Source organism: Silene latifolia, chromosome 4, assembly GCF_048544455.1.
Source record: "Silene latifolia isolate original U9 population chromosome 4, ASM4854445v1, whole genome shotgun sequence".
Classification (NCBI taxonomy): Eukaryota; Viridiplantae; Streptophyta; class Magnoliopsida; order Caryophyllales; family Caryophyllaceae; genus Silene; species Silene latifolia.
Genome location: NC_133529.1, coordinates 107518500 through 107531499, shown reverse-complemented (window position 1 = coordinate 107531499; position 13000 = coordinate 107518500). Strand labels below are relative to the sequence as shown.

The 13000-nt window shown below is 35.8% G+C and overlaps 1 protein-coding gene and 1 non-coding gene across 2 annotated transcripts; one reads left to right on the top strand and one right to left on the bottom strand.

The window, feature by feature from the left end:
• The first annotated feature begins 413 nt into the window (after nucleotides 1–413).
• LOC141653950 (small nucleolar RNA R71) lies at nucleotides 414–520 on the top strand. The gene has a single exon (XR_012547538.1). It is a non-coding gene; the product is annotated as a small nucleolar RNA R71 (small nucleolar RNA).
• A 6285-nt stretch (nucleotides 521–6805) lies between these two features.
• On the bottom strand, nucleotides 6806–12790 carry LOC141653764 (GDSL lipase-like). The gene is made up of 5 exons (XM_074461610.1): nucleotides 12330–12790; nucleotides 12006–12127; nucleotides 10527–10754; nucleotides 9257–9500; nucleotides 6806–7413 (listed from the first exon to the last, which is right to left on the bottom strand). The coding sequence occupies exons 1-5, from the start codon at nucleotides 12616–12618 to the stop codon at nucleotides 7172–7174; spliced, it is 1125 nt and encodes a 374-aa protein (XP_074317711.1). The 5' UTR covers nucleotides 12619–12790; the 3' UTR covers nucleotides 6806–7171.
• Nucleotides 12791–13000: the final 210 nt, after the last annotated feature.

Sequence of the window (13000 nt, the reverse complement as noted above, 5' to 3'; positions counted from 1 at the left end):
TCGTGGACTCCCAAATTCCATTTACTTGCTCATAGCATTCCTCACCTAGGGGTGCAATCAAGGGACACCCAATGGGAGTGTGCCCTTGTTCACCACACAACTCACACGACAAGACTTGCCTCATATCGGAGCCCTTAGGTTTTGAATTTAGCAAAGCAACTTGTTGGGTGAGTTCATCTAGCATACCCTTAACTTCCACATTCAAAACCGAATTAGAATCCTTGCTCTTGCCTTTCCTCATTTGCCTATCACTTCCCCATTCCATAGTTCTTGAGGCCATCTCCTCAATTAGTTCCTTTGCCGCTTTATGCCCCAAAATGTCTAAGGCACCTTTCCCCGATCCCGCATCCAATGACAGCCTTAGGTCTTGAGTCAACCCTTTGTAAAAATTGTTCACTAGCTCGGCCTCGGAGATGCCATGGTGAGGGCACAACCGTTGGAGCTTCTTATACCGTTCCCATGCCTCATATAAGGTCTCATCGTCTTCTTGAGTAAAGCTTTGTAGTTCACTCTTCACTTTCGCCGTTCTTGAGGGTGGGAAATACTTGTTCAAAAATGCCGATGCCAACTCATCCCATGTCTTGAAGGAATCCGGGTCACAATTCTTCAACCAATCCTTGGCCGAACCCCTAAGAGAACGGGGGAACAACCTAAGGCGAACCGCGTCATCGGAAACCCCATTTGATTTGTACATATCACAATTTTCAAGGAAATCATTTAGATGATCATTTGGGTTCTCCAAGGGACCTCCTCCAAATTGGTTGTCTTGAACAAGGTTGAGCAAGGCATTTTTAATCTCAAAGTTATTAGCCTGAATTCGTGGCCTTTGGATGCTTGGATTGACTATGTGCTTAGGAGCCATAGTGTCTCTTATCGGAACCGGATCACCCATGGTGTTAGGTTCTTCTTCTAAAACCCCAAAAGGATTTTCAAACACTTCGGTAGCTTCTTGGTGGTTAACTTCTTCAATCGGTGGAATATCAAGTAAACCCCTTCTTCTTAATGAATTAAGTCTTCTTGCCGTGGCTTCAATTTCGCGGTCAAGTTGATATATCGGTTGACCTCGTCTTCGTCGCCTACTCATGCAAAAGACCTAAGCACTTGAAAGAAAGGATTAGTAACAAAGGACTTAGTCTAAACTAGAACAAAAACGATTAATATCAAGCCGTACTCCCCGGCAACGGCGCCAAAAACTTGATGGTCTCAAGTTAAACCTCGCAAGTGCGCGATTTTATCGTTGTACACTTAAAAGGGTCGATCCCACAAGGAGTAGGTGGAGTACTAATCGTTCTAATTCACCGGTTTAGCTAAGTCGATAAATAACAAAGAGGGTAGTAACAATCTAGCGCTAAACTATCAAATTAAAAGACAAACAACAAGATAAGGTAAAAACAAGCTAAAGATAAAGGATAGATCAAATAAAGAGAAGGACTAGAACTCGGTCCGACCATAAACATGAGTAATTCCATATACTAATCGTCTCGGCTAATCAAAAGGGGTAGAAAGGTAAGGGGGAGATGGCTCTAATTCGCCTAGAACCTCCCTTCCGGTCTCGCACTAGAACACTAGCTACTCCGACTAACCCCCCTCCCGGGTTCGAAAGTCGGTATCCCTAACTCAAAACCCGACAACCCCAAGAACATGCATGTTCCCAAGGAGGTCAAGTGAATGGTCAAGGTCATTAAGCCCTCATCATATTTCGGGTCATCCCACTCCCCCTTCCGGAGGTCGATTTCAAACGCTAGCCTAGAGGCACCCTCCCTCGGTTCTCCCTTCCGGTCTCAACCTTAGTTGGTGACAAGGGTCGGTCCTCAAATATTCGACTAACAACCTAACCAACTTCCGTTGGTGGACAAGGGTCAAAAGCCGACACTACCCGGAAACCAAACCTTAAGCATGAAAATTCCCCTAGACTACCCTAACCAATTTTCCCCACAAATTAGCCTTAGTGACAATTAGTTAGTGAAATTACCCATATCGGGTCAAGCCGAGTCCTAGAAGGAGTCTACTCACTAATCATGGTCCTAATTGCAAAATAAACAATAAAGATGGAAACTTTGGTCACAAACATGGTGAGGAGATGAATCTTACTACTAAGCATGCAACAAATCAACAATAATTAAGAGAAGAAGAGATTATTTCTAATAACAAGATTAACTAATCTAAAATGCACAATCTTTAACCAAATCAACTCAAAGATTAAGTCTTTGAGGACAACTATCCAAGGATGAACAAATGAAAGAGAATCAAAGCAAAGAGGAACAATGAAAAGATGAACAATGATGAAATCAACAACAACAAACAAACAACAACAACAATTTTAACATAAACAATCAAATAAACTTGAAGGAAGAACAAAATGTAAACAAATGAAAATAAGGAGAGAAATAATACCAATCAAGAAGCAAGAAAGGAATTATGATAGAATAAATAAGTATAAACTTTCAATCTTCTTCTTACAACCCAAATTCAATCACAAATTAATTGAAGAACTAGTCTAATTAAGGAATGATTAGCAAAAGGATTAGCAAAGTTTTAAACTTGAAAGGGAAATATTCTCAGATCTAGGGTTGTGTGTACAAAGGGGTTTAAGAGGGGGTATTTATAGGTTCCACAAGGATTAGGATAGAATTTGGAATGGGCTTCTGAAACACGTACTCGCACTCCCGGCCGGTCAACCGGCCGCCGGTCCTTTGACCGGCTGAGAGTTTCCTGGATTTTGAATTAACGTCTTGAAGCTGTCAGGTATGCTTGGCCGGTCAACCGGCTGCCAGTCCCTGACCGGCTGGGACACCTTTGACTTCAAACTTGACTTTTGGCTTTTGGAGGGACTCCCAGCCGGCTAGCCGGCTGCCGGTCATTTGACCGGCTGGGAGATTCCTGTAACTTCTTCATTACTCGTATTTCTTAAGCTCATATGTCTTCCCAGCCGGCTAGCCGGCCGCCGGGCCACCGGCTGGGGATGCTTCTTCCATACTTCTTCCTTCATTTCCATGTATATGTACTCCCAGCCGGCTAGCCGGCTGCCGGCCTACCGGCTGAGGATACTCCTCAGCATCATTCCCTTCATCTTTCATGCATAGCTTAGAAATCCCGTCTTTCTAGCTTCGTTTCGCCCGTTCCCGCCTCAATTTCTGTAAGGGGGCCACAGTGTCATAGTAAAGGGAATCGGGACAAGAAACGAGAGTAAAGGGGGTACAAAACCGCCTCAAATGGGGTCGAATATGCATGAAAATAGAGGGAAAAAGAGTGCAACATGGTCCTATATCAGTAATGCTAGTGTCCTATTGCGAACCCGAGAGGGGGATTTTAGGCGAATTAGAGCCATCTCCTCCTTGCTTGTCTACCCGAATGATTAGCCTAGGGAAACATGACGTGGAATTATGAATCGTTGTGGGAGAACCGAGTTCTAGGCCTTTTATTCATTTGATTTACAATTTTATTCCTCTCTTACTCATTTATCATCTTTTGTTAATTTGCATTTTATTTTATTTAGTTTAGTTGTTTACTTTAAAACCTCATCCAAATATTGCCGACTTAGCTAAACAATAGAACTAAAACGATTAGTATTCTCCCATGCTCCTTGTGGATTCGACCCTCAATTAGTGCAACGAACTCGTTCACTTACGAGGTTTAGATTTGATAACCATCAACTGGGCATCTTGTCCTGATACAAGGAAGTCTGTCAGTGGCTTCTTGGTTTTTCTAGAAGGATCCTTAATTTCCTGGAAGTCTAAGAAGCAGCAGACTCTTTCCCTCTCCTCTGCAGAAGCTGAGTACAGATCTTTGCGTCGAATAACAGCAGAACTTGCCTGGTTAAGTCGTCTTCTCTCTGAATTATCAGTTCCCAACATTACAGCTATACCCATCAAGTGTGACAGTCAGTCAGCTATCCATATTGCTAAAAATCCAGTTTTCCACGAAAGGACCAAACACATAGACTTGGACTGTCATTTTATTCGAGAAAAGTTACAACAAGGATTAATCACTTTATCATACATACCTACTCATCAACAGCCAGCTGATTTATTCACTAAAGCCTTACCTGGACCAAGACATCAGTTTCTACAGGCCAAGTTGGGGCTGTTCACCACACCCTCCAACTTGAGGGGGGGGGGGGGGGTGTTGGAGACTAAGGAAGAAATTCGGTTACAAAGTTAGTTACAGGTTGTTAGGAATATAACTAACTCTAGTTAGTTATGATTACCACAGTTAGTTAGAGCTACCTAGTCCTATATATAGTTAGATTAATAGGTCGGTTAATCTCAACTATATAAGCAAGATCATATGTACAATTGTAAGACACAATACATCATTCACTCAATATACAAGATTTCGTTTCTCAAGCTCATTCTCTCTGCTTCTCTCTATATTCATACAAATCGTTGTATCTTACTTCATCATCAATCATGATCCAATTCTGTTACCAACACTCCGCGGGTTTTTCGTAGAAAGTTTTTAAAAATACGTATTTTCCGTTGTCCGTTATGTGTATATTCTTTTTGTATAACCGCGGCTCACGGGGGTTCACAAAGGGGAGAAAACGTTTTGGGCTTGGTTATGGAGTTGGGTATGGATGTTCTTGTTGTTTGGGTCGAGCCGAAGAAGAAATAAGAAGTGGGGTTTTAATGATGATTTGTTTAGGAAGTCGTGACAAGGGTATGTGTGTTAGCTAGGTGATGAATCAGGATTGATCTAGCAAGTTAGTCGACTAAGTTGCACTAGAAGCCCGACTAGCAAATCTAGTGCATGCATCGAAGCCAAACTTAAAGACTACATAAACATTTATTAAAAGTAAAATTACAATAAAGGAAACTGGAGTAACGATGGCAGGATGATGATTTCACACAAAACGAGCATGAAATGAAGATAGGAAATTAGTGAAGATGGAAAGGAAATCGAATCGCAAAGTAAATGATTTTAAATAAATTAAATCCGTCAAAAATGTATTTTAAATAAAATAAAACCGATTATTGGTCGGATCATCATTAAAACATGATAGGTTTATAAAAACTTAAGAAAACTATATGAATATCTGATACAGTTAATATAAAGATCATTGCATGACTAAGAAAATTACCCACCGTATTTTTATTAACAATCCGTATTATACGACATACGGTGTATATTTTGCAGCTACTTTTAGGTAGTCTAACAGAAAAAGAAGGAAATAATGGAATGGGGAGAATGATTAGTTAATTAAATGGAAGGAGGAAAAGGAAGACTATAGAGTTGGCTTAAGACCTTTATACAATTAAGCTTAGAAGTGAAGAAAGAAAAAGGGTGAGTGGTGGCCGGTGGGTGGTGATTACTAATTAGTGTTCGACATTGTTGATGCATTCATTCTACTTCACGTGTAGGCTTGTTTGCTTTAATTATACTAATTTAATTAAGTATGTGCTTTGTTCATCTGTCTTTCTCTCTTTCATTTCTAGTCTTTAATTTAATTTAATTTAATTTATTACTTCTAAAACCTTAATGAGCTGTTTAGGAAAGTACTCATATACGTACTTAGCTACCCAAATTCCTCATATTTGACATTTTTCATTGACTTTGTAACTAAATAGTTGAGTTAAGTAATCCGCCACTTTCGTTACATTCAAGACTTCCAACACTTTTTTGTTACGGCATTTGGTAGTTGGCAATCAAACTACCGTAATAAAACACAATTGGGATTTTTAAAGATTTTATTTCTTATTATTTTTATGGATTGTAATGACATTTTATTCTTGGATCTCAACTCTCAAACACGAATTTAAATTTTTGGTGAAACAAATAAGGACGGTAAGTCAGTAAGGTTTTTTTTTTTTTTTTTGGATTTAATTTCAACCAATTTCAGTTCAGTTCAGCTATTCTCTTCACAAATTAACTCTTATTCCAGTTCAGTTCAGCTCCATTAAGTTCAGTTCAATTCAATTCAGCTTCATTAAGTTCAGTTCAATTCAGTTAAGACAGTTTCAGTCCAAAAGAACAGGGCTTAAGTCCCATGAAAGACCGTCTCTCACTACATCAATGAGAGACAACTAATAAATAAACTAAAAATTAATTAAAAAGAAAAAGATAAAAATTAAATACGAATAATAATAATAATTACCTATCATGAGAGATGTCTCTCACTAACATTAATGAGAGACCGACTTACTTAATTTGTGTAAATTTATTTACAACATCTTTAAATATTATTGATCAAATATTAACATATTTTAAAATTTGAAGTGAATGACCTATCCTCAATGACTATATATCCCCTTTTGTCACTTGTTATTGTAACTTGCACGATCAACAAGTCTTATTGAAAACGAGCATATTCGTTATAAGTTGACGGGTTAAGTAATACCCAAGGGGTAGATAAGACAAAAGCAAAATGCCTAGGGAGTAACATTCTGCTTTTGTCTTATCTACCCACTTGGGTATTACTTGACCCGTCTTCATCAGTTTGTGAAGGATATGCCGTCTTCAATGAGAATAACGAGATTTATTTTACCCTCTCTTTAATCCATTTCTTTAAGACAATTAATCACATAATTTAACTTTTTTTTTCCTCATCTCCACTTATTATATCTTATATATCAACTCTTATATATTGTTATATTTAAATTATTTGATTAATCAATTTTAAAGAAAGAGATTAAGGAGAGATTAAATAAATCACAATTTTCCATCAATCAACCCCCCAAATTAACTTTTTTTGACGGAGAATATTAATTGGTATTTGTTAACAAATGACATATAAACTTTAGGTACTCTTGGGCAAAAAAAATAATGTTAGGTAACTGTGTGCAAAGTAACCTAAATGTTAGGTACCTTTTGACAAAAAACCCTAAATAAAACGCTTGTGAATCTATTCCGACAAGAATACATGTACATGACGATGAATAAGAATAAATAATACATGTTCCATCGTGCAAACAAATTCTCTCGTAAAAAAAAAAATATTGCCTTTCAAACATACTACGGAGTATAAAATTATAACGCCCTAAGAACTAGTTAATAATAAAAAAAAACTAATCAATTAAATTAGGTTGATTTCTCATAACTATCGATCAGCATCTCACAATTTAGTGAAACAATACCGTTTTATACAATTAGTTTTGGTGTATATAAATGGACCCGCCTTTAATAAAATGACATCTCACAATATGTCATGTATTAATCCCAACCGAAATGATGATTAATCAGTAGTGGCTTGCAATTCAAAGAAAGTCTTTAAATTGACAGGATTAACAAGATTAGGAGGACCACCCCAAAATTCTTGAGCAAATTGTAAGTCAGCTCTCTCAGAAGGATGGCCAGCATCAAACCATAAGTGTTTAGTTGGATCATCACAAAGAGTAAAATTGACTTTGTCCATGCAACTGAATTTACCGTTGAACGGTCCACTTCCACAACATGCTCTTTGGGTTTCCGCGAAACCTATAATTAATCACAATATTAATAATCCTTTCTTGTTAGATCCAACACCCAGAATCTTAGGACTTCAATATTTAATACTATGTTGTTAATGTTAATGTTGTCTGTCATATCTGCGACTCTTGATCCCAAAACCGTATTATTATTGTTAGCCGTCGCAAGCTTGCGACGAGTCAAATACTACTCATGTTGATAGATAAGATAAAGGTAGAGTGTGTAGCAAACAACATTATGTTTTGTCTTATCTAGCCACATAGAGTAATACTGACCCGTCGTAAGATTATGACGGAGATGCCCGTTACAAGAAAGAGTTGCTGATTATTATATTATATACTCCTGACTCAAACTAATGTCAACATCAACATAGTAGTATTTATGATTCCAGGTTTTATATATTGGCAAACTATTCCATATCGTACTTGTTATACAGATTACAGACCATGACTGATGACTCCATGACCTACAAAATCTCTCAATTTCTTTTTGTTGGCATATACGGTAATACTATAAAATATTCTTTACTTCAGGAAGTGCTTTAATATCTCATTCGTTTGTTTATCGTCTCATTCATTATTTGTTTACCTAGGAGTAATATAATTCTCTTAAAGAATAAAAATATAAATAGATGAAATGAGACAAGAGATGTATTTACTTATTCCTTCTTTCAAATCAAACATTTACTGTACTTTACAAACAACGCCTAAATGTCTCATTCCTTTTCCTAACTCCCAATCCATTTCCTAAAACTCTCTAACCAAACACTCCCTAAATGTCCCAAGATTTAAAACAAGCAATAAAGGTCGCACAGATCGAGTTTATCAAATAGTATGATCCGTGATCACTCTTCATAATTAAATATAGAGTATATCAATTTCCATCACAATAACATTGTTTAGTTTCTAATACCACCATACCGATCTAATTATTAAGTATTCATTAATTGAGTTTATAAAAAACAAAATGAAAGACAATTAGCTATCAGAGACCAAATAATACGACGTGACACCCATAAATGTAACACCCGCAATGGGAAGATTGCAAAATGTGTACAAGTTGTTCCCCCAACTCTATGATTTTGCCCCAACTCTTTGTTGATAATATTAATATATGCATGTCCAAATAAAGAACCAGATCAACGTCCATATAATACAAGACCAGACGGCTAATCATTGATTTTTATACACATTATAATATTCCATTCATATTAATTATTAATTTTGTATATCATTTTACATTTTTATTTTAAGTAAGTGAAAATTCGTACACTACATAAATTTATTTTTTCATTACGGCTATATATGTTTCTTTTTTCCTTTTGCAATTATGAGAAATATAAAATCACGTGAAATAACTGTGTATATATTCAGAACTTAGACATAACAATTTATAGAATAAACCATCGGATCAGTGTATGAATTATCATTTAATCCTCGTATTTTAATCGTTGTGTTGAATATCCAAATTTAAGGTGGAGAATTCAAACTCTCTTTATTTTAGATCTTTCACTGATTAATCTAACTTGTCCTATACAATAAAGTTAATGTGATTTCTTTATCACCAAACATCAATTCTTTCATGTATCATTATTTGTAACAATTTCTCCACAATCACGTCACTAACATAATATTTGACGCCATTTTTAAATTGTTTATGACACTATTGCATTGTCATACAAAGTATATAGGGATAACTATAATAAGTTAGTAAAATAAAATAAAATAAAACTGATTGTGTTTTGGTTAATCCTGCATGCGAGAGACATAATCATACGATCTAAGCGTATTAGCAAAGTAGTGGGAGTATTAAATGACCTAAAAAAAATAGGAGGAATAGAAAGAAGACATACCGTATTGAGCGCCGTTAGCGAGACGGGCGGATAAAGAAGAATAGAAATCATAGATGGTGTACTTGAAACCAGGTAATTTACGGGCCCATGTCTTGGCCATCGGAGCAAACCGTTCGTTGTGCAATCTCATCAACTCATTTAACGATTCCGAACAACTACCGTCTTCTTCAAGGAATCCTGGTAAACACCCCACTGGCCCAAACCCATGAAATGCAAACTTTCTTGCTCCTTGGTAGTACATTCTCTATATATATCCACCAAAAAAATTAACATTAATATTAATATATAGCGAGAACCGTAATAAGTTTGTAAATACGGAGTACTCCCTCCTATTCTACATAACCCTCCCCTTTCATGGAGGGCACGAGAATTAAGGGAGGGGAGTATTATATGATAAAGTATTGGAGTGGGTAAGAGATTGGAGAGAGAGAAGGTATTGTGTGATTAAAATAAGTATTGTTGTGGGGTAAGGTTAGGGATGGCAATAGAATCCAGATCCTGCCCAGATCCTGGAATCCAGATCCTACGGACCGGATATGGATCGCAATATCTTAGATCCAATGGATAAGGATATGGATATGGATCGTATGGTCGAGATCCAGATCCTACCCTTAGATCCATTTTTATTTCATTTTCTTAAACAATAAGTTAAGTTAAACAAATAATAAAACTATATGCTTTGTTTTTATAATATATTTTCAAAAATCAAATCATGATTTTTTCTAATTAACATTTTTCGGTTAAAAGAAATATTTTTTTAGTGTTATTGTAATTTCATAAGACATTATTTTTATGTTTTTTAAATTTTAGCTTTATTATTTGTATCTAATAGATAAAAATATTAGGTTAAATCGCAATAAAATCCAAAAATTAATAATTTCATATTTTAAAAGGGAGTTTTTCTTTTACTATCAAAAGGATATGGATAGATCCCGATCCAGTCCAGATCCTGCGGATCGGATATGGATATGGGAATTTCAGATCCTGTAAATATGGACCGGATCTGAATCTTATAGGATCCTATCCAGATCCTATCCATTGCCATCCCTAGGTAAGGTGATTAAAATAAGGATTGTTGTGGGGTAAAGTGATTAAAATAAGATAAAGTATGAGTATTGTGGGGTATTGTTGTGGGGTGGGGTGATTAAAATAAGTATAAAAGTTTGCCAAATAAGGAAATAGGGAGAGTATTGTGAATAGACGAAAAAGAAAATAGGGAGAGTTATTTAGAATAGGAGGGAGTATGATTTAATGGAAAGATCGATCTTACTGTGAGGTGAAGGGTAAAGTTGCCAAGAATCTTGTTAACTAATGAATTAACCAAGGATGGATCAAGAGGCTTTGCGTTTTGATTCCAAAGGTCAACATAGTCATTAGCCCCTGTGTTGAATACGTGCACTGCACGTGATACCAGCTGCTCCGTCTTTTCTTCTCCGTATTGTTGTTCCATTTTACCCACCATTTCTACATAATAGTCTGTTTGCAACTCCAAATTTAACTGTATTTACCCACATTTTACACTCATCATCAAACACATAATAATCTTACTCTAAATCATATAAACACTCTTATTTTGACCGGGTTAAAACTCATGAGTCCTGACTTTAGGACGCGCCTACGAGAAAAAGGAACATATATCGGATCTATTATCTCAGATTTTACGTTTTTTGAGCATATGTGTATTTTTTCTGAGCTTATTACCTCTAACTTTATTTGTTTTCGAGCATATATGTATTTTTTCTGAGCTTATTAAAGTTTATAAATTAGATTTTAATTTTTTTTTTCCGTTAAAACTCAAATTTAACTAAGTTTGTATGTAATGTTTTTGAGTTTTAATATAATTTTTTTGAGCTTAATGTTTTAGTGAATAAACTCATAAACTTTATACTAAAACTCATAATTTTTAAAACAAAACTCAAAAACTTTATTATAATGCTCAGAAATTATAAAATTGGTGGTAGTACATCGGATGTATAATTCACTTACTGCCAATTACGAACTAAACCACATAGTAAATAAAAACTAAACTCCATATAGAAACATCATAATGAGTTTTATAAACCAAATGTAATATAGAATTAGCATACTTAGGCCTCGTTTGGTTGCCCACCAAATTCATGGGAATTCTAAAATCCCATGAATTGTGGTTTTTGCATGTTGTTTGGTTACCCCATTTTTTGTAAAATGGGGGAGTTTCAAACAAGGAGTTTCCAACTCCTGCATGATGGGGGAATTTAACTACCTACCCCCTCATGGTCATTGAAAACTCCTAGGAGAATAGAACTCCAACATGGCAACCAAACGGATTCTTGCTATTCATGTGAATTTTGATGTTGGAATTAAACTCCCGTGCATAGCAAATTAACACATGCATTTGATTCCTGTATGAACCAAACGAGGCCTTAATCATTATATCACACATAATCCTAAATTGCGTAGCACCCACGATTTCCTCCATTCAAATAATGTATTACTTGTATTTGACAATTGCTATACTTTTCACCATTCATTATAAAAAAGAAACCAATAGAAAGCCAAAGGAAGTACGTAAAAGTCGACCAACACATACACCTAATTCATTCTCATCTCATCTATTAGTAACCAACACCTAATTCTATACGCAAAGTCTTATATAAATGATTTCGCTTGTAAAATCGACAAATAAAATTACATATTGACTTTACATAACGATATCGTCTCATTTAAGTTTATTTTTGTAATAGCGTTAGATCGAGTGGTTATTACTTACTGTATTAGGACGTCCGTCAACCAGAACACCAGCAGCTGCATCAGCAAAGTTAACGGATTTTTCAAAATCCGTGAAATTTGGTTTAAAATACGGCTCTGGAAACGGCAATCCTGCGAATTGAGCTGTAGTGCATGTCATTCATCCATGTATTAGTCCATCATCCATAGATCAGCTTACAAAAATGTCTATCAATTAATGTAACCCGTAACAAAGTCGTTAACGCAATAAAAACCATTGTAGATGTAGATAGTCTAACTACTCCTGTAACAAAAAGTCGTTAACGCAATAAAATTTACGATGTTAAATTTTGACGAGGTAAAATACCTATGAAATCAGGAACGAGACGGCCGTCAGAGAATCTCCCAGCAGGGCGTTTGAAATAGGTGGTACCATACGGGTAAGAGTCAGCGACAGGGCCTTTATCGATGTAAAAGGCCATACCGGTATCATAGAGAGAATCTCCGAAGACATAAAGCGGACACGGTTGTTGACGGAGACGTTGTTGAATAGGAACAACCGTAATTTGAGCATTAGAACACAAAGGAGTGAAAAATACAAAAGTAGCACACATAGCCATAATAGCAAAAACCATGGCTGTTTTTCTTTTAGCCATTTTTTGTAACCAAACCAAGATCTTGCTACTATCATCCCAAATTACCTTTGATGAATCTATGATGTCTTTTTTGTGTTGTCTTCTTTTGTTGGATTGAAAGGCAACTTTTGTTGCTAGCTAGCTATCAATCCAAGAACTTTCTTTACAGCTATATATAACTAAATAATGTGTATTACTTGATTCTAGCTAATTTGAGGCTTATTTGAAAAAAAAATGAAAGTTTGGATATTTAAGGGCGGCTATAGTTGTAACTTGTAAGGTGTGACTTGTTTAGTTGTATGAGTATATGTATGTGTTTTTTTTTTGGACAGTTCCTCCACTCTCTCTTTCAGTTTTTTCCCGTTACTTTCATTTCTTTTAAGTTTTGTAATAGAATTATATA